Source organism: Polyodon spathula, chromosome 27 (genome assembly GCF_017654505.1).
Source record: "Polyodon spathula isolate WHYD16114869_AA chromosome 27, ASM1765450v1, whole genome shotgun sequence".
Taxonomy (NCBI): domain Eukaryota; kingdom Metazoa; phylum Chordata; class Actinopteri; order Acipenseriformes; family Polyodontidae; genus Polyodon; species Polyodon spathula.
In genome coordinates, this window is record NC_054560.1 from 7,478,601 (window position 1) to 7,500,822 (window position 22,222).

The 22,222-nt window shown below is 44.1% G+C and overlaps 1 protein-coding gene across 3 annotated transcripts; it reads right to left on the minus strand.

The window, feature by feature from the left end:
- Positions 1-598: 598 nt before the first annotated feature.
- Positions 599-22,222, minus strand: LOC121301353 (tight junction protein ZO-3-like). Of its 3 annotated transcripts, none has more exons than XM_041230672.1 (28): positions 22,053-22,222; positions 16,304-16,360; positions 15,132-15,256; positions 13,893-13,995; positions 12,967-13,357; positions 12,582-12,685; positions 11,847-12,018; positions 10,868-10,952; positions 10,009-10,112; positions 9,750-9,837; positions 9,179-9,270; positions 8,634-8,700; positions 7,877-8,010; positions 7,662-7,761; positions 7,331-7,444; positions 6,778-6,845; positions 6,431-6,518; positions 6,016-6,172; positions 5,801-5,909; positions 5,177-5,396; positions 4,269-4,468; positions 3,909-4,004; positions 3,747-3,823; positions 3,137-3,347; positions 2,461-2,561; positions 1,762-2,172; positions 1,368-1,414; positions 599-1,181 (listed from the first exon to the last, which is right to left on the minus strand). In XM_041230672.1, exons 2-28 carry the CDS (start codon positions 16,349-16,351, stop codon positions 1,067-1,069), a joined length of 3,627 nt encoding a protein of 1,208 aa, XP_041086606.1. In that variant the 5' UTR covers positions 16,352-16,360; positions 22,053-22,222; the 3' UTR covers positions 599-1,066. The 3 variants fall into 3 exon arrangements, with proteins under 3 accessions (XP_041086606.1, XP_041086605.1, XP_041086607.1); XM_041230671.1 differs by lacking the exon at positions 22,053-22,222 and adding an exon at positions 17,947-18,183; XM_041230673.1 differs by lacking the exon at positions 22,053-22,222 and adding an exon at positions 17,947-18,181 and having other exon boundaries at positions 7,922-8,010.

Sequence of the window (22,222 nt, forward strand, 5' to 3'; positions counted from 1 at the left end):
TGAACTGAAAATATGCTACATCGCAGTGTAATTTACAGTACATTATTAAAACACACATTAATAACTCAGTTATTATAACTGCAGAGACACATTCTGTTGAGGTTGACGTTAACATTGTATTCCTGCCAACAGTATACAAGAGATTTAAAAATCACAAACTTATACATCTTAATATAACTAACTATGAATCTATGCAGTACTGGATCTGCTTATACATTTAAAACAACGGGGTAGCAGCACCTTAGAATAAGCTCTACGGATGACCTACAGACAGGCAAACCCTCCAATATTTAACAGAAGAAAATAGGTACACTAATGCTGCTGTTATTATTACAAAGAGGTTCAGAAATGTAAGATAATTCTGGCTTTTAAACTGTAGAAAAATACACAACAAAGCACAGCTAGAAGTTTTTTTTTTTTTTTTTTTTTTTTTTTTTTTCCTAGTGTCAGCCGGCTCGGGACAGCAGATTTCAGGATCCAGCACAGGGTAAGACAGCCTGTACTGTACCGGACACAATATCGGTACAGCTGGAGGGAACATGCAACAGGGGTGTGTTTCCATTCAAAATGAACCACAATCCAAAGCAAGAGTTAAAAATGAATCTGTAGTATTTATTAGAAAACCATGTTTAAAAAAAAAAAAAAGTTATTTTTTAATGCAAGACAATTAACATAAGTTCCCATTAGAGAAAAAGCTTTGCGTTATGTGGCTTGTTTATCACTGGTAAGTGTAGTCCTGCTGTGAAAGGTACCCGAGACAGGTGGAATGTACCAGAATGCATTGCAATGCCGGTTGAAAAGCGTGCTGTCCTACAGCAGCAGCTGTGTAAAAGAGCAGGAGTGGGGCTCCTGTGAAAAAGTTGGCAAGCAGTTTTACTTGTTCTCCTGTAGCGATCTGTCCATGGATACCATACATTGCATTTCCAAACAAGGCATCACTTAAAATGTAGTGCTGGCAGGTAAAGAGAACGATCTCAAAGCCGTCATCAAACAGCATCCCAATGGAGAGAGATTGTGCTAATGTTGACCTCTCTCTCTCTGGGAGCGGTAGTTATATAGAAAGGTCCTAGAGGTCTGTGGCTGGCCCCCAGTCAAAGTCTTTATCCTCCTGCTCTTCCTCGGAGCTCATGCTGCCTCTGATCTGAGGCCGCCTCCACAGCACTGCCTGGTGGTCTATAGGCCTGCAGAAGAGAGCGGGGGTCAGGGGTGCGAGCAGGCAATACAAAACATACAGGACACCCCTTTGCAGGTAGGAATGTCCACAAAAAAAGATATTTTCTTTTCTACGTGTAAAACATGTTAACAAATAATGAATATCAGACAGTGCCACCTAATGGTCAATAACAATAAAATAAATAAAAACATACCCCCCGAAAAGTCTCTGTTGCTGTCCTTGAGGTTGTGAGAAGCTGGGCTGTAAGAAAGGTGACAGGATCATTATTATTCCTCCTGTAGAATTTTAACAGTGACCTCCTTTCTTTTTAGACCTGGAAAAGGTGTGGTTTAAAATGTGAACAAGCGTGAATTCCAACCCTTATGTATGTCCAGGAAAAACGGTGGCAGCAAGATCTCTTAATGGAAAATATAAACAAGCTCTACGCAGCATCATTAGGACGAGTGGGATGAAGTATTTATGAAAAGATAAATAAATTAAATTGTGAGATTAACAGTAAAACTAGGACTGGATCAACCTGCTATGCAATATCTTATTTCCATCCTTGACTGTGCATGTGATTGAGGTAGAAAGAGACGAAACGTTACCAGTTTTGGTTGGTCGGGAACCCCTCGGAGATCGGGGACCTCTCGGAGATCAGGTGGGGCACTTTCCAGCTCGGGGGACCGTGCACCTGCCCCTGGTGCACTGACCCAGACCTGAGGCTCGGCACTGTAGTTGTGGGTCCTGTAGGCTTTGTTGGAGATGTCTTCCTCCTCCTCCTCCCAGACGGGCTCCGAGGACCGGGCCAGCGCCGGCTCCGAGTGCTGAGGGAGAGCCGGCTCGGAGGAGCGCCCCAGGGCTGGCCCCTTGAAGGCCTCGTCCAGCTCGTTGTCGGTGCACGCCTCTCCGTCCGTGTCCTCGTAATCGCTGGTGGCTCGGCTGTCACAGCTCAGGTAGTCGGTGGAGCGCGAGCGACTCAGAGCATCGAGATCCTCCTCCTCCTCTCTGCTCACAGCCTGCAAACAGAGGCGATGAAACAGTCTGGCAGGAGGCTGCAGTATAGGTGTGTAGGAAGCATGCCCTAGAGTCCGGGTTGGGGTCAACTCCAATTGCAATTAGCAGTATTCTGTTAAAATGAGCTTCTCACTGTGGCAACAAATTGTCTCAATCGAACTCTTAGTCAATTCAATTGGCTTCAAACGAAAGCAGTTGAACAGCAATTGTGTCTAAACTATCAATTCTTATTCCAATTCCAATTCCTCGGGGCGAGGCACACTGACAGCTTCCCTCCCTTCTCTGCTCACCTTGTCCTCGGAGAACCAGACGGGTCGGGCCTGCAGCTCCTTGATGCGGTCCTTCAGGATCTCGAACCAGACATTGGAATTGGGCAGGAGCTGGATCCTCGCTGGAGTGGAGGAGAGACAGACTGGCTTACTCAGAGAGATTGGTTCATACAAAGTCAAACAAAGAGAAACTCCTTAAAAAAGGACCTTCCAGTTCTGTGCATGAAGCCCAAAATCATCTCTATTCTGCAGTACAAGAGCGGGGTAATCCATTAACTAATCTCAACCGGACAGCCAAGATTATCGCCTACAATAGGCTCATATTAAGCTCAACAAGTCCACAAAGAACTAAAGTTGCCCCTCTTCTGTGTTACTTTGTTCCCCAGTCGTTCGCCATCCCCACAGCTCTGCTATGAATGTTTCATCTGATCTGTGGAATGTCAGGAGAACGGAATGTGCTCTTGAGAGATCAGATAATCAACAGGGAAGGAAATAAGACTCCTATTGCATAGCAGTTGCATAGCACCCATTCCAGGTTTTACTACGAGCTTGGTGAGGCACAGTGCGGATGCAGCAAGGTCATGTGTGTCTTATTAAAACACACAGTAAAACCAGGAATGGATCAGAGTGCTATGCTATGGGAGTTCTCTCCATCCCTAATCAAATCGGCTTGATTAAAAGCAGAAGGCTCATTTACCAGAGAAGAGGTGGGGGCAGTACTTTCTCATCTTGACGGCCTGGGTGTAGAGGCGGCGGGAGCTCTTGTTGGACTCGGGACAGAGACGCTGCCTCATGGCCTTCACGTCCTGCCTGCTCTCCGGGTCCAGGAACAGCACCATGGGGTGGTACTGGATGTAGTTCAGCCGCTCGACAGCAGAGGGCGTGATGTCCAGCAGGGGGTGTCTGTCCTGAGCAGGGTGAGGAACAGAGTGAGAGACTGAACAGCTCAGAAACAACCTGGTCTACTTGACTTGGTTTCTTCAAGTTTTACCATATTGATTGTTTTGAAGTTAAAGATATTTTATTTATTTTAAATCTAACTTGAAATACTTTACTACTGTATCGGCTTCCAGTAGACACTTGCAATATAATTTTGTAGTTTCTTTTATTATATGACGTTAAATAAAATATCAAATTATTTTCATATAGTTTATTTATTTATTGTGTCTCAATCCTAAAATTCTCAGGGATGCAAAACTTTTGGACACAAACACCCCCCCAAAAAAGTAACTAAATTCAGACTCCTAAATACACCATTACTAGGACACTGCCCCTCCTCTGTGGAACTCCCTCATCTTTCTCCTGACCTGCTCAGAGATCTGCCTCACAGTCTCCAGTTTGATCACCGATGAGGACCCCTCTTCTGAATTGCGGGGTACCATCGCTGTTAGGAGAGAGACGGAGTGATGTTACAGGCAGGAAGAAAACCCAGCTGAGAAAGAGCCTGGTAATGGATGGGCGGTACTTACACGCAGTCTGGAACTCTGCAGGCATTTCTGTGGACAGCTTCTGTATTGCAAAGTCGCTCAGAGGACCCAAGATGACAATGGGACGCTTGAATGTTGCTAAAAAAAATAAATAAAATAAAGCATTTGGGTAAGGTTAAGCGACGAGTAATTCAGTAGTCATTATAAAACAATAATGTTTGGTTTTGGTCCATTAAAGTCCAATCTAATTGTATTGCAGTTTATCAGAAGGCAGGAGTAACTGCATGCTGCAACAACAGGGCTGGAAGCAGCTTCAGGTCTGCTGTGCCTCTTACTCTAGCTATTCAAGTTCTTCACGATCAAAACGAGACACAGCCCTGACTGCTTCTGTGTGATCTTTACCTTCCCGCAGGAACACCTTCTCGTAAGGGGGGAATTTGCCCTGGATGGTGAGCTGCGACAGGTCTTCCCGGCTCTTGCGGTTGTTCTTCTTGGCCCCTCTGAGGCCCCTGAGCTTCCAGAACTCTGCACGGAGCCTGGAGGAGGGGGTGCTGTTGCTGCTGCTTTTCTGAGTCTGCTCCATGCTGGCGAGCTGCTCGGCTCTGTGAGGACGGGACAGACAGACAAACAGCAGGACAAATCAGTCGCACACGTCTGTGTTGCTGCTTCTTTCCGGGGGCGTAAACTGTCTCTGCATATTCCCAGTTCCCAGTTAAACAGGGAACAGTCCCTGCTGTATAGAATTGGAGGGGAAACAGTGCTGTCCCCCTCCACATACTTTTGATTCTTAAGGAAAACCAATTTCCTCAGGGCCCCTGCACACCTCAGACAGACAATCAATAGGGAAGGAAAGACTCCTCCCACTGCATAGCAGTTTCACCCACTCCAGGTTTTACTACGAGCTTGTTTAGTCACAGTGTATATGTAACAAGCTCAGGTGTGTCTTAGTAAAACCAGGATTGGATCAAACTGCTATGTAACGGGAAGCCTTATTTCCACCCCTCTTCCGGTATAGCTTCCTTAGCTATGAAGATGCTTATAACATCCTACAGCTGTAGTAGCAGGAGACAGGATTGGATCAAACTGCTGTGTAATGGGAGTTACATCCCTGTAGAGAAGCCAGTAATTACAAATCAAAAAAGCACCTTTACCTTAAAACATAGCTTCTTACACAGTTGCTACCTCCCCTTCCTTGAACAGGACAGCAGAGCACCAGAATCTCCACACACACACACACGCGGCTGTAGTGGCCCGTCATTCCCCAGGTAGACAGACAGCCAGGGCAGGCCAGGACAGGCTCCTGCACTCACCTGCTCTTGTTGGGGATGGTGCCCCTGTCTGCCTCTTGCAGGATGTTGCTCATGCGCACTGCCCGCCAGGAGCCCAGCTTGCCACGGTGCATGGTGTCCAGCACTCTGAAGACATCCCCCCTGGTGAAGCTCAGGGTGCCCGGACCTTCCCCATCATGGTCGAAGTGCGTCCGGATGTAGAAGGAGTCGCCCACGTTGGACTGCAGCATCTTCCTGTAAACTGAGAGAGGGGGGCAGGGGGGTCTGGTTAATTGTTCATCAACATGGACATACAGGGACTGAAATAGTATTTGGAAACTGTTCTATACGTGGAGCTTCACAAATATCAAACATTATGCATTGTCAATAGAGAAGTGTTTAAAATGACCAGGGATGAAAATTAGACTTCTGTTGCACAGCAGTGTCACCCATTCCGGTTTTTAAATACAAGCTTGATTATCCACAGCATATAGGTAACAAGCTTGGGTAGGTCTTATTAAGTAAAACCAGGAATGGATCAAACTGCTATGCAATGAGAGTCGTATCTCCAGCACCAACATAGGCTGGGATTTTATCATTACACTGAACTGTGAAAAGGAAGGAGATGGCTTGACCATTCAAGGCCAGGATCTGATTTCTACTCACTGTCTGGTTTGCTCTGGGCGTGGATGATGACCTGCTCTCCTTTAGGGATCTGAAGGAGGTACAGGGCTGCCTCTTCACGGGTGAAGGAGCCAAAATCAACACCGTTCACCTGCCGAGAGAGAGAGAGAAAGAGAGGTTATGCATTTAGAAGAAAAAACCTACAACCAGGCACAGGAGAGTTTCTCTAGGAATGAAGTATCCAGGTAGCTGCTGACCTTGAGGATCTGGTCCCCTTCCTCAATGCCCTGATGTCTGGCCAGGCTGCCCGGCTTCACCCCTCCCACGAAGATGCCCACGTCATTCCCTCCGGCCAGCTGCAGCCCCACAGTGTCCTCCTTCACGAAGCTAATGCGCTTCAGATCAGAACTGTACCTGCAGAGAAAGAGAGAGAGAGAGAGAGTGCTCTAAATTCTGTTGAAAGTTCCTTAAAAAAAAGTGGATAAAGGACTCTGTCAAATAAATGAACGGACCCAGGATCTGCAGATACATTTAATAATTGCGTCAAAGGGTTTTCACAGGAAAATAGAAAGCAAGGGTTTGAGCAAAGGCACGCTGTTTCTTGTGAACACTGCAAGGAGTTCTGTAGCACTTTAATAAAAGCAGGTAATCCAGGACAGTTGTCAATCCTACCCCAGGTTTGGCTCTTCTCTAGGCTCCGCCCTCTGTCTCGGAGGGGTTGCTGGGGGCAGGCAGTAGATTGGCTCCTCTTCCCTCTCAGCTGAACAAGAGGCAAAAAATTCCATAAATTTCCACAAGATGGCGATAAATCCCTACACCACACCCCACAGAGAATGCTCTGTCTGGCAACCACTAGCCAAAAACCTGGTATATCCACATCTCTCCCAGTCCCTCAGCTCTACCACTAGGTCACCATGAACCAGGCTCTGTTTAATTCCATCGATGGAGCCAAAGGGTGACCAAGCCCATTCAGCCGAGATGCCGAAGGTCTCCTTTACATGGAGGTCCTGTATACGCACCGTACACTGCAGGGGCTTCCTTCACCTCTACTCCCGCCAGCATCTTCCCATTGGGAGCAGGAGGCAGCCTGGAAACCAGAGAGGAGAGGGGGAGGTGTACTGTTGAGACTATTTAAATGAGAAACATATTCCCGCCCACAGCTCTACTGTCACACTGTTCAGCACAGCTACGAGCAGTAGATGGCGCTGTTGCACACAAAGATTTGCACAACAGGTTTGTGCAATAAAGCACATGTCTATTTTACATGTGGATTGATTTACTACAGATGGTGAGGGGGCTCAACCCTAGGAGGTTATGCTAAAGTTTTAGCCCAGTTTATTATAGTATTAGTTTTAGCATGTTACATTTATTGTAAACCAATGCAACATTACAAAAAAAGGTAGTTAACATTAATGTTTGTTTTTAAAAAAATGTTTTCTTTAATTTATGATCAATTCTTAGTTTAAGGCCCGTTTCACAGATACTGAATAGGCAGTGAAACCAGGCTACTGTCTGCAGAAACAGTTCAAATTAATCAAACTATTGCAATTGTCACTGTAACTTTCTTCCTACCTCCCGTTGAATTTCTCCCTGCTGTCCAGGCTGCCGTCCCTGCGGGGCGGGGAAGGGGTGCGTTCCCTTGGAAGGCTATCCCTGTCGGAGTCGTGTGCAGATTGCGGCTGGATCCTGATGGAGAAATCAGAAAGGTGTTGCACAGAGCAATGCAGTTCAAGCATACCACAAGCGTGATTAGCCATAGCACAGGTAACAAGCTGATGTCTTAAGCTCATAGTAAAACCAGGAATGGATCAAACTGCTGTGCAATGGGAGTTTAATTGCCATTCCTGGACAATACATGGCTCAACCTAACTATTTCGTTTTGGAGTAACTAAACTAGTTGTACCTCTCCCTGTACTGCCCCCTGCTGTTCTGGCTGTGTATTTCCCTGGGTAAAGATGCGGTGTGTTCGGACGGGGCAGTTTCAGAGCCAGGGTCTGAAAAATCTAGATTTAAAAAAGAAAGAAGATAGTATTTAAAAGCAAGATGATCACAGTAAGGTATCCAAGCTTCACAATGCAGTCACACTATGCTCTGATAAAGCAGATCGCTCCACTTGACTGGTTCTGCAGAGGTCTGCTAGGTGCCCAGCTGCTCCAGACTCGCCTTCGGTAGGACGCCTCCATCTGGGGAAGCTTGCCCTGTCAGTGCCCCTTGCTTCACGGACATCTGGCTGCTTGGAGGTAGGCCGTTTATATATATATATATATATATATATATATATATATATATATATATATATATATATATATTTTTTTTTTTTTTTTTTTAAAACACTTCCATGCATTTTTTTTTTTTTTTTTTTTTTAAATAGCTGAAGAAAAAAGTAGTTTTGGACTCAAATATATTTCTTTGAAAATGTGTAGTCCCATCCAAGTTCATCATGCATTTGCATCTTCCATATGTCCCTATGCAAGACTAGGTGATGTTTTTATCTGTCCCCATATGAAGTCGTCATTAACCTCGTTCCCTTTTGCAATGAACAGAGCAAAAAGAAAACACCTGGCGACTTCTCATTTTCCAGGCGGGAGCTGATCTATGAAATCGAGCCAATCAGAGCTAGCTGAGCTCCTACAACAGGGTGTGTCCAATCACAGTCCTGGAGGGCCATGTCACTCCAGGTCTATGGGGTAAAACGATACAATGAACTACATCAGGGTCTGGGCAGAGGTGTGATTGGTTCAGTTAAACAATTTACACAGGTCTGGAACAAAGACCAGGAGTGTAAGGGACAGCTTTGCCCCTCCATGTCCTACACTGTGTTCTGTAGCTCTTCTCCACTGTGTTGGTGGCGCAGCCATTCCCAGTGCAGTCCTACCTGTCTCGGTGCTGCCCCCTGCTGTCTTTCTGTGGTGGTGACGGGGTGCGATCTGAATCCGAATTGTCTACATTTAAAAACAAAGGAATAAATAAGAATTCAATCAAAATAAAAGTAAACTCCACACAGTTACAACGGGTTATTCGAAACAATATTTGTTGATTTATAGTATTTGGAAACTAGGCAAGAGAAGAGGAGTTTTACTACGGGCTTGATTAGCCAGTGTAGAAGGAACAAGCTCAGGTGTGTCTTACTAACCTTGTAGTAAAACCAGGAACGGATCAAACTGCTATGCAGCTAGAGTCTTATTTCCATCCCTGAATGACTCATGGAGTTTAAGCACTGAAACCCTCCGTTTGACGTCCTTACGTGATGATTTTGCGAAATAAATTAAAACACACACACACAATCATTCAATGTGTGTTAGCCAGTTAGAAAGCGTTGTATTATCAAGCAATAAAATAAAATCTGAGCCAAGTGTTTAATTGCACGGCCTTTGTTCTTGTGGTTGATGGTTACTACTCTCAGGCAAATCACAGACTCACCTTCAACAGGGCGCCTCATCACAGCTGGCAGCACTCTTGGCACGCTGGCACTGTCGGAGTCACGCGCTGACTGTACAGATTCAGCCCGGGTTCTGAGGGAGAAATCAGGTTCATTGTGCTGCAGCACGTTAGGATACATGCCGGGGGTGTGTGTGTGCACTTGTGCCCAGCCTCCTGTTACACAAAGCAGCTTGACTCATACTTCAGCCGGATCGCACCGGATCCTAAATCCGGTACCTTTTATTAATTTGAGAAGTGAACAATGGTGAACCGTATGAAGATGAGGCACTGGTCACCATGCAGCTACTGGCATCAACAATAAGGCACAAAACCCTGATCCACAAGCAGATGTGGGAGCTACTGCAAATCAAAGTCAGTACATTAAGTCAATAAACAAAAATGCTATCCCTCTTCTTTAAATTATAAGATCTGGTACCTTTCTATTTACAAATGAAGCCCTGCTTTAGCTTTTAGTGTGAACAGAATCTCGCCGGCAGGATTGCTTAATCCCTATACTGCAGACACAACTTTCCATTCTACTGCAGAGCAGCTAGTCCCAGTGTAGCCCTACCTGTCTCTGTGCTGCCCCCTGTTGTGGATAGCTTTTTTTCGGGGTGGGGAGGGGGAGGGCGTGCGATCTGAATCGGGGTCCGAATTGTCTAAATTAAAAAGAAAAAGATTTAAAAAAAAAAAAAAAAAAAAAAAAAAAATTTAAAAATGAATTATTTAGAAAACTGTTCAAGACAACTGGTCAAAGGTTTCACAAAGATCAAACTTTTTTTTTGTGCCATTTCATTCCTCCTGGGGTTTAAGCTTTGCTCCAGACCCACCTCCATTCGGATGTCGCCCCGCAGTGGAGATCCATCTTGGGTGGTCAGTCTTGTCTGGGTATCGTGCTGCCCGGAGGTCCGGCTGCATCGCTTCAGCACGGATTCTGATAGAGGAAACGGGAGCAGAGTGCGGAAAAATAAAACACGAAGAACCACTGGAGTGGATCGAGTGCTCTGGTTGGAGGTCAAATATGAGCTCTAACCGATGCTTCTAAATCCATTTTCTAACCTCGGATTAATCCCCTCTTATTGCGCATCTTTGAGTTGGAATAGGGTTACCAGAGTGAAAGAAACATGTTTCTATTTTGCCGGTGTAGCAACTCTGAAGCAGTTAAAATAATTGAACATAATCATTTAAAAGATAAACACGCCGTGTATTGATTACAAGCCATAATTCACTGTTTTCTTCCTAATGTCATCTGACCAAAACATGAGAACATTTATAAAAAGCCAGCTTAGAAAAATTTGATCAGCCATTAAACGATAGATATATATATGTGTGTGTGTGTGTGTGTGTGTGTGTGTGTGTGTATATATATATATATATATATATATATATATATATATATATTTTTTTTTTTTTTAAATGGCCGAGTTATATGAAGATGGGATGGGCTGTAAAGGCTAACTTGACTGAGTGCACCATTACAGGTTTTGTAAGAAAATGCAATCGCAAAACCGGCAGACAGTATTTCCTGGGACGTCTGGCCGCCCCGAGTTAGAATACAGGAAGTGTTTTGGTACCAGGAAGCCATCGCAGCAGCAATAATTTCAAGCACAGAACTAGAAAACAAGGAGGGCCAGTAATAAAATTGCTAGTGCTCATTCCGAGTGCATAGGTAAATATTCAGTTCCCTACCTCTCACTGTGCTGCCCCCTGCTGGCCTGGCTGTCTTTCTTCTGAGGTGGAGGCAGAGTTAACTCAGACTCAAGATCTGAAATATCTAAAAGAAAAAAATAATACTACATAATTTACCTGTTACAGGAGGGCTGGGGCCTGTAGCCATTGGAGTCAAGTGAGCAAAATAACTGAAGTAATTTAAATAATCTGCAGCCTGGTGTCTACCAGAAAAAGACACTAAATAAATACATTAAAAAGCCTTCATTTTATGAGCTGCCCGCTCTGTAGTTGTGGTGCTTCGTTTACACATGAACACCAGCGCTTGCAAAGTATTAACTACGAAAGAGAGCCGGGCTCGTCTGCATTTGTACTTAGAGCTTTTAATCTCATCTCACCAGCAGGGGTCGCAATTCAGAAATACTGCATGAAACTTAACACAATTGTTAATCATTTTTCATTGTCAAAAGACAACTGCTGGTATGCAAGTTGCTAGTTAGCCCCATCAAGGGTTTAATAGTAGGGTTGTGCAGATACTCGTATCTGCCTTCGAGAAGCATTTAAAAAAAAAAAATAAAAAAAAATAAAAAGCAGGTATTGGATAAATCCATTCTTCACTGTGTTCATTTCAAAACGAGAAATGCTGTCCTTACCTCACCTTTGCAATTGAGTTTCAATCAATGGCAATTAACATCAAATAATATTTCCTTTTCAATTTACGACCTTGGTAGAGCAGTAAAAATGTCAGCACTCCCGATGAGAGGACAATTCACTTCCAAATCAGTTTTTGAAACACGTGGAAATGAACTGCCCTTGGGTGGTGCTCAACTGTAAAGGTGAGGGAAGGACATATTTCCTGTTTTCTAATCAACACAATGAACAGATTTATTTACTACCTGCTGACAAATACTTTTGAAAAGGCAGTTCCTAGAGGGAGTAGGATTAGGAGTACCAGCACACTCCTAGTTAAAGGCAGTGCAGCACTAAAAGAGGCTCCTACCCTCGAGCTCGGAGGAGGCATTGCTCGCCACTTCGCTGTCCTGCAGCTCCGGAATGCAGACCAAGAACTGTCTGTCATCACGGAGGACCGTCATGCTCAGCTTGCTCGCCGACCTCGCCACCAGGCGCTTGGTGTCTTCCAGGGACAAGTTCTCTGTCACTATCCCATTGATCTGAAATGGGACAAAACAATCGCGCATCAGGACAAGTCCAACGCTGTCTGAAAGCATGGCTTTCTTAACTTCGTGTAGTACAAGGAGATGCACAAAAAAAAAAAAAAAAAAAAAAACATCTTTGCAAACTGCACATTTGCATCCTATATACAAACATAACAGAAAGCATCCCACTGCATAGCAGTTTGATCCGTTCCTGATTTTAATAGGAGTTTAATAAGAAACACCTCAGCTTGTTACCTATACACTGTGGCCAAATCGGGTTTATTTTAAAACCTGGAACGGGGAAGACTGCTATGCAAAAGGAGTCTTATTCCCATCCTACAGTAGGTATGATTTCTAGAACTATTCTATTAGCTACAGTCACTATAAGGAGTCAAGAAATCGATTAAAACTGGGGTTTATATCCGGATGGTTTCAAACAGGGTCGGGGTCAAAAAATTCCAATTGACATAATTGCTGAGATTGTTCAACTGCTTTCATATGAAGCCAACTTAATTGACGAACAGCGACTTCAATTGAAGCCATCTGTTGCCACTGTTCGCCTCCAGTCGCAGCCCCACCTTCAGGATGACGTCTCCCTCCTGCAGAGTCCCCTCCTCGGAGGCCAGTCCCGTGGGAGTCATGTACTTCACGAAGATCTGACTGCCCAGCTTGAGACCGAATTCTGAAAAACAAATGTGCAGAACAGCAGGCGCTGAATGCATTGCAGGGGAACAAAACAGGCAATCGAAATGAAGAACATGCTGAAATGATACGTGCTAGACAGCAGATTGCATAAGCAACTTGCCTTGGTGTAGTTAACCTCTCTCTCAAAATCAGGAACTGCTTGTCTGAGGTCTGCTGCACTCTACCGCCCACCTGCAGCTCTGTAGTGAACTGCAGTCTGCCCGGCTAAGGGTATCTGATTGCAATCAATATCAGAAGTAATATCAACATCAAGCATACCTTCTTTGGGGTCTTTTTTCACCAGGACAGCCTTGATGGGTCTGTAGGGGTCCTCGTGTTTGGGGAGCCTCTTGTATCCAGACATCAACGGCAGGACGTTCCCATTGCGGTCAGGAGTGGGGCTGGGGGCGGAGCTAGTGGCTGGGCTCCACCGCTTGGGGACAGAGTTGCTAGGAGAATGGTCGTAGCTCCTCTCGCTGCCCGAGTCAAGATCGGAGGGCGAACGGGGTGCCCTGTCCCCCTGGGACCCCCTCCGCGGGGGCGGGTAGCCCTTGTCAAAATCCGAGGGGCCATCGCGCCGCCAGGACAGGTCTTCAGATCGGGAGGAAGTCTGGGAGATGCCGCGGGGGGCTGAGACAGGGACCTGGATGGTCCGAGGCCTCTTCACTGTCTAAGGCAGAGGGCGAGACTTTTGTTTAAAGATTGGTCAAACTCCAGGCACCTGGTCATGCAGAGAGGGCTAGTGCAAGCTTCAAGCCTGGCTACACTACAGCACGCTTAACAGTTGACCCCAGCCCAGGACATGATTCAGGGAAGCCCTCTGAAGCAGCTCCTCGGCTGGTGAAAGGCAGGCAGGGCTTGTTTGGTACTGTGACAGTACAGTGTCACTGATAAGGCTGTTATTAACAGAAAGGAGACTCCAAGACAAGGAAGCTGCAGGTTTAAAATGCACAAACGCACACTAATTTTGCCAAAATAAAAGCGTATACAAACACAGCACAGACTTTCACCAACATTAACTCTAGCCATCATCTCACGAACACCCGTGATCACCCTATTTATACACCTGTGGCTAAATCCTTAATCATTTACTTATTCCAGCCATATTCCCACATGTTTTGACAGGGAGAAATTGAACCCAGTATTCCCCAGACCAACAACGCATACACCTCGGCAGGGCTTTTCACCCGGCCACGGGCACTTACGATGTTGGCTGTTCTACCGCAGTTCTTCAAGTGCTGGATGGCATAGGTGGAGGTCGCTTTCTCCATGGAGACACCGTTCACCATGACGATGTGATCCAGGGTCCTGATGGACGGAAATAAAATACAAAGACTTAACCCTCTGAAGGTACAAGGGACATGCGTGTCCCTACAATGCTAACGTCTTTATTTTTGCAATGAGGTGCACAAAACTAGGTTTACACACAGGTTGGATCTGGCGCTCTAAATAGTCAGCGTCCTCCTCGTGATTCTTGAGTCTCTCTCAAGTGCATTTTAAGAAGAAACCGTTTAAACAGCCGCTCAATTCCTCAAATGGTTTAACACATGCATTACACACGGCGTGTTATAAATCCAAGGACAGTGGGGCTCGACCATTAGGAAGACTGCATGGGATAATCAGACCGCACGACATGCAAGTTGATGGCAAAATAGACGCCCTTATCATACAATAGCAGTGGTGGGGGCAGTTCCTGGGAGGACTACTCCTTTAAACTATCGTTCAGATTGAGAGAAAAAAAAGAGAGACTGGTCAATGTCAAAATCCTTCCAGTGTTATTTTATCTAAGCTGGTAGATTCCTTAACACTGGCATGGACTAGAATAATTACACACTGCCCAAAAAAAAAAAAAAAAAAAAAAAAAAAAATGCATAGTTCCAATCTGAACTTGAGCTTCCCCTGCTATCTGCCCCCCCCCCTCCCTCCCTCCCTCCCTCCCTCCCTCCTGCATTCTCACTTCATCCAAAACACTGACTGTGACAAGATTCGCCAGCGGTACAAACTCGTGTTTGAGTTTGTTACTGTCAGACACTTGTGAACATTTGTTTCAATACGAGACATAAAGTTTGATACAGACCAGAAAAAAAAAAAAAAAAAAAAACTAGTTAAAATGAGGTCTACCAGATGATGCCTATCTTGCCGGAAAGAACGGGGGAGAGTATTATAATTATATATATATATATATATATATATATATATATATATATGTGTGTATATATATATACACACACACACACACTGTGGTGTGTGTGTGGTGGTAACGTTGTCTTTTTATTCGTCTGAGCACAGTTGTCGGGTCAACCATATGGTAAATCGTATCGAATAGTACCCATATACTGGGTATATGACCCCTACCCCCCCCCCCAGATCGGGGGGAGCCCCCTCAGGCCCCTATCTGAGGAATTCCTGGCCTCCCCCCAGGGCTCGGCCATTCCCATACTCACTGTAACCTCCCCGCGGCCGGACCTCCTCTCACCACGTCAGAAATGATGACTGCCGGATCTCCGGAGGAAGGGTTGGCCTTGTCCCAGCCCCCAGAGACAGCGATCCCGAATCCCACCTTGGAATCCTGGGAATGAAACAGGCCGGTCACTCCCCAGCTCCCCTGCCCAGTGTTCTTCAATCCAGTGCTGAACCTTCCTGGGTAAGTTTACAGCGTCGTGCTTCATATTGCACGGTTTGAAGCACACACTGTCCCTGCACCCATCCTGCCTGATCCAGATTAGCAGCCAAGAGTTTCATGTTCAATAAATGGTTCCAACTGCGTGAAACACTCCTATTAGCAAACCTACAGATTTATTCATGCTCTGATAAGGGCAGATTTATCAGAGGTGTGATTGATCAAACCCCTGGCATCTGGTCTTTTCAATAACATACCTAAACAGGGATGGAAAGACGACTCCCATGCCAGATTTTAATACAAGCTTCACTAGCCAGTGTAACGGTAACAAGTTCGGGCGAGTCTTATTAAACTCCAAGTAAAACCAGAAATGGATCAAACTGCTATGCAATTTGGATCTTAATTCAAGCCCTGTCTTAACTAGAGAGGTCCTGAAGCCCGGGATTGGGAGCGGGGCTAGTGCGGGTTTTAGATCCTGGGTGCGGATTGTGTCTGATTCTTGGTCTCCACTTTCTCAAACCTTCTTTCTCTCTCACACCTGCCCCATGAAAAGAACTCATTATAGTACCCCTACATTATTTATTTGAAATTCAATGCTGGGATTTGAAAAACTCAACAAGTTTCCCCATCAGCTACTGAACATCACATTTGTTCTCATTATAAAAAAATTAAATAAGCAGCATTTATTATTAATGGTAGCATTGTCATTATAGACTTAAAATGTGCCTAATACTTAAACTGTGCAACCTTGTGTAAAGAATTGGTATCTCAGCCCACTGAAATGAATGGGAAGGTAAGGGCTGGACTTGAACCACAAACCACATGGTTCACAGACCATCGACTTACCATTCAATAAACAGAGAGCTCTGAGGTCAGCATGGGTCTCATGCCGATTATTAGCTGATTAGCTGCTAGGTGGAGATTCATTACAATTAGTTGAGCCGTTATTATAATTACAAGATAGACAAGCCATCTATAATCCTGTTTGAAACCTACCTTGTTCAGCGTTATAGTATATTGTTCCCATATTTTCAAGTCTTCCATCTCTGTGAACTGAAAAAAAAAAAAAAAAAAAAAAGGATTAGGTCTCCTGGAACCAGGTTTCAAGCCGCTATTCCTGAAAGTGGCTTCATGCTTCAGTTTGTGAAACACTGTCTAAGAGGACTGAGTGAAGGCTCTATAACACATTCCTAATGCGATAATAGAGTCACCCTGTCTCTATTATCTATATTCAACAAAGTCAGCATGATCTTATTGATGTGATACCTTTATAAACAAATTGAGTTTTATACACAAACAGATCTGGCAATAGAAACTCAAAAGCTCAGCCTCATTTTGGTGCCTGGGGAATGTCACTAGTGACTATTGCCAAAATACTCAGATCACAACATTTTACTTCATTATGATATCTTGCTCTCAGCCTGCACTGCATGAACAATTGTCCTATTGCAAGAGACTCTATATAATGCACAGTTCACAGCTCTACCTCTGTAAAGCGCTTTGTGATGGTGATCCACTATGAAAGGCACGATATAAAAATAAAGGTATTATGTTAAGTTTCCTCTCTCTGTATCTATTTTAGAATGCATATTTTTATATATATGCATTCTATATATATATATTGGCAGGGCAACTTCTCAAATTTTTAATTGAATTTTGTAGACAATTTTAAATGGCTTGTGGGAACTCTCTGGAGTTTGAGAACAAAGGGGGTATATATTCTATTTCTTTACATAATAAAGAAACACAAATCCACAGCAGACACAGCTGCTTTACCTGTGATATAAATGATAAAGTTCTTGCCTGAACCACAGAAGCCAGCCTGTGTCAGATCAGGTGCAAACTTTACTATGGAACAAAACTTCTGTTAAGAGATTCAAACTTGTTTCTACAGCAATCTGCAAGTTTCTGGAATGCAAAACGAGGTAGAGACACTCCAAGGGTTACCTGCAGCTCTGTGCTTCAGAGAGACCTGTGAAAAACATTCTCCACAATCACACTGCACGAGTAACACTGCAGAACCAGCCAAATATGCACAGGAGGGAGAGTCTGTTTATTAATATTTCAGATAGAGGAATCCAGAACGGTCACAACCTTCAATACAAAAGCATTTGTTCAGAAAACGTCACACTTGAAACCAAATCTTTTTTAAAATCCCAAAAGCAGAAGTTTTCTTTAACAAGTGGAAAGTCTTTCCTGTGGCTCTTTGTTCCCTTGTGCTTCACTTCCTACCTCCACCCTACTACAAGACCGTCTAAAAGCTGAGAAACAAAGAATCCAGCAAGCCCCTAAGGGGTTTCCTTACCTGCCCCACCCAGCTGCACGGCAGACTACACTCATTCAGGTATGTAGGGTCTTAGTGTCACAGCAAATTCTCTTTCAATGACCCCAACCCCCCCTCCCATCACCCTAGCCCTGAATACACAGTACAACAAAACACACTTCTGCACAACAAATCGCCACTCAAATCAAGCTGAATGCAGAATTGTAGTCAAGAACAAAAGCTAGGTAAACACAACACCTGTACAAAGGGAATCAGCAGCTGCCACATGACTTTTACTAGCGTCGCTAGGCCACAACACCTGACAACTTGAGCAGAAATATATCAAGCAGCAGCACAAAATGATCACAGTACTTGCCTCGTCTTTGAACCTCACTGCCATTTTCACAGTTTCCTTTGTTTATATTCTTTAGAAGTACCCCAGTTACAAAATTCAATGGCTGTCTTTATTGATCTTGTAGCCGTCTTTCATTTTGAAAACAAAACAAAAAAAAAGCAAAACTCTAAGCTCTCTCAGCTAACAAATCAGAAATGGAGCCCCCACTTCCATGAGAGCATCAGGAACCACTTTGGCTGAAGGGCTTTGCTCCCAGGAAGCGCCTCGGTCTGCGTTTTTGAGCTCAGAAACACCTTGATCAACACACAGGTGCATACTGGAGATACCCGAGCCCCGCCCACAGCTGCTGTTATTCGCCACAGGCATTCCAAGGCCATGAGATGACAACTTTTAAGACGGACATGACTCGCCTGGTTCAACTGCCCAGTCACAGAACACACTCAACAGGCTGGGCCACCTTAAAAAGGGCTTACCATCAGGATATAAAAATCTGTGTGAACAAACTGCACTCTGTAGCTAATGCAGCAAGCATGCAAAAAAAAAAAAGTGTTACTGTGTTTTATTTATAGCAAACTTGGGTAAGGTAGCAGCCATGAAGCACAATAAAGACACGTGCTGCCGATTTGTATTTATTTTTCATCTCTAAATTGTCTTGCTAATGTATGTCCAGGAATAACAGTGGCAGCAAGATCTCAATCAATGGAAAGTAGCAACAGACAATGCTTTATTCAGACATACTGCCTCACTGGGACAAGTGGGATTAACCTTATCGGAGCAATTGTGTGTCGATTGTGAACGAAGCTTCAGCTGGTTCAAAAGGTCCACTTGGTTCAGATGAACCTTTACACGTGACCTGGGGGTGTTCCTTTTAGGAGTCCTTTGACTCCCTCGTTTGACCTAGTGATCTTACCGACACACTCCAATTTCTAGCACAGTGCTCACAGTGTGTGGTTTCAGGCAAGACGAAAAGAAACGTTTTGTGCGATATTTTTGTACACAAAATTATAAAGCCAGTCTGAAATTGTCCCCTTGCAATTAATATTAACCTGACGTGTACTCCTACTAGGAAGCATTGCCTATCTGCCCAGTTAGTGACGGGCTAAATTGTAATCTGCTTTAGAGATAGCACCGCTGTTAACTAAGCAAATAGGGTTAGAAATAGAGCTCTTGCCATTTAGTGAACCGACATTTCAGAAGATGGTGCGTCTCAGGAAATGCTTCAGTCAATTAAAACGGTCCAGTGTTTTGCTTCACCAAAAATCACTGTACAGAGTTTCAGTTTGTAGGTGTATGTCAGTGTAATAATTGATAAAAGCAGAGTTCATGTATTTCCCACTGGAATCACCCAAAGCCCCAGTCAAACACTGAACCAGTGGACTCACAAGCATTTCCTGAGGCAGATTACAGTTTACCTCTGCAGTAACTGGGCAGACAGGCTTCCTACAGGAGAACACGTCAGGTTAATATTGATTGTGAGGGGCTGTCATTTATTATAACAGCATTAATAACAGCTTAATAATGCATATTAAATAGCTTCAAGGTCATTGCTCTATCTGTAAACTAATAGTGTCATGCCACTTTATTACTGAGTGTTCTGTTACATTAACAATGCCTTGACTTTAGACAGTGGGCTGCGCAGATCTACCACTAGATGGCACCAAGAGCCATGCGATTCAGATCAGTGAAGCTTTCGGTGAACCAGTGGTTCAAAGGTCTCAGTTATTCACAAGGCTTCACTTTTCCCATCGCTAATTACAACATACCTAGTTGGAAACAGCAGGGTTTCACTTTGGTTATTTGCTCTCCTGGATAAAAGCAGGTCACTATGGGGTTAGAAGCAGGCAATCACTTAACACACAGTCCATCACAAACACTTGCAAGCTGGCTTGGTTTACTTACAAGAAAGAGAGACACATTCCTGTTATATTGTTTTAAAATCTCTGACGATTTATTTTCAACTTGCATAACATTTCAGGAATGGATCTCCCATTACGTAAGCAGTTTGATCCATTCCTGGTTTTACTAGGAGTTTAACAAGACGCTCCTGAGTTTGATCTCTATACACTGCGGCCAATCAAGCTTGTATTAAAACCTGGAATGAGGGTTTAAATAAACTGCTATGAAATAGGAGTCTTATTCCCATCCCTTGCGGTCTTAAGCTAAAATGAGGAATGCTACAATATGCCCACATAAATCTCAAACTATAAAACTCATTCACCATGCCCTGGCAGGATCTGCTTACAGAGGGAGGGGAGGGAAGTCTAAACAGAGAGCTTATTGAGCGCTTTGCAGAGCAGGATTTGGTAACCTGCTAACCAGTTAACAGTTTGTCTAGCGTTGTACAGGCAGTGAAGAAGCAAGGCACAAGGGCATTCTTTTTCTGTATTGTAGACTGCAGAGAGGGAAGCGCTATAGCAGCAAGGAACATTGGGGGAAATCACAAGATAATACATCCACATCACAAACATCCGGAGAGCGGCGAGACGAAACTGAACCTGGGGCCAGAGCAGGCAAGCAGAAACTCATCCTGGTTGCAAAACCAGTAGAGCAAGAAGAAGCGAGCCAGCGAAGGAAAGAAGGAGAGGGGGGGAGCATTCATATTAAACATTCCCTAACGCAGTCTTGAGAGCTGCAGGTATTTCACTGGGCGTGTGAGTGACAGTTTCGCTTAGCAAATACAACTGCATTATCAAGGTTTATTGCTATGTTGTAGCAACGCTGCAATTAACATTGTGCAACAGTTCTGTGACGGGGAGGATACACAGACTACAGTGTAAATTTAACCGAGTTATTGTCCTGTCCGGGTGCTACAACTTTACAGTGATTGCATGCGATAATATTAGGGACGGATATAAGGCTCTTAACAATGGATAATGTTACCATTAATAACACATGCTCTTGTTTTATTTTTAATTAGAACAAATGTAGTGCTCAGTAGCCGACGGGGAAACTTGTTGAGTTTTTCAAATCCCAGCATTGAATTTCAAATGATAAATGGGGGGTAATGTAGCGAGTTCTTTTCATGGGGCAGGTGTGAGAGAGAAAGAAGGTTTGAGAAAGTGGAGACCAAGAATCAGACACAATCCCCACCCAGGATCTAAAACCCGCACTAGCCCCGCTCCCAATCCCGGGCTTCAGGACTTCTCTACATAAGGCAGGGCTGGAAATAAGATCCAAACTGCGTAGCAGTTTCATCCATTTCTGGTTTTAGTAGGAGTTTAATAAGACATCTGTACCTGTACACTGTGGCTCATCAAGCCCACAGTTAAAACTGGAATTAGTGTAGCTGCTATGCAAATTCAGGGCTATTCCAACACAGGGTTGCTCGAACTAGCAGACGGGTTAAACTAGTTAGAACTAACAAGGTAGGACTGGACCTTGAGGAGATGGGGTACTATTGCTGTGAAACGGACGACTCCTGATTACAGGAACGGCTACACTTGCACAGAGAGCGTTAAAGAGCCATTCTTTTATGAGGATCACTTTAAATCTAACGCAGCGAGACCCTCCTGCACACAGAGCCATTACGAACCCAGGGGTAGAACAAGTATTTGATTTCAGAATGTGTCTCAATACAGGGGGTTGAGAGAAGTGGTGTTTTAATCAGTTTTCGCATTTCCAAAATAATAATACGTTTGTTATTTAATTGTGGGATACCTTTATTAAAATGTAATAAATAATACTAAAAATAAATAAATAAAATTCACACATGTACATGAGGGTTGTATAATAGTTCCATTACAGGACTGTAGAGTGTAGCCCAAATTGTACTTTTGCTAACATGGTAACTGCAGCGTATGAATGTAACACGTGTAACCCTGCGGAACAGTACAAAATACAAAACATTAACACACAACAACACACAGGTTGTCAAACGCGTATTAGTAACTGCTGGAAACAACACCCAGAATTAATAATCTTGGGTAAAACAGAACCTGCTATATGGTTATAAGAAGCGTAACCGTTCCACTGTCGGCTAGCCAGCATTGCAAGAAACAAAACAAGGTAACTCCAAACCGAATAGCTCTACAAGCAAAGCCATCATTGTCTCCAAATCTTCCCTGAACCGCTAGTTCGTCATGACTTCAGTAGCTTCTCGTTTAATTGAAAGTAAATTGAAAGCTTACCTGCTATTAAATACGAAACTCGGGTAACTGCTAACTTTATTTCAAGCACGGATCAATCCAGACCTGCGGTAGTAAAGCTGCTTTCGATCCCGCAGACACAGCGCGTCGGCTTTACGATACTGATCACATTCGATTGAGCAAGGTTAAAAAAAAAAAAAAAAATGACTTCA

Excerpts from the sequence above, each read along its gene's own strand:
- LOC121301353 (XM_041230671.1), bottom strand. The coding sequence starts at position 17,970 with ATGGCAGTGAGGTTCAAAGACGAG. Across the intron at positions 9,271-9,749 it reads AGGGGGCAGCACAGAGACAG|AACCCGGGCTGAATCTGTAC; the intron begins GTAGGGCTACAC and ends TTTCTCCCTCAG. Across the intron at positions 6,846-7,330 it reads AGGGAGAAATTCAACGGGAG|GCTGCCTCCTGCTCCCAATG; the intron begins GTAGGAAGAAAG and ends TCTGGTTTCCAG.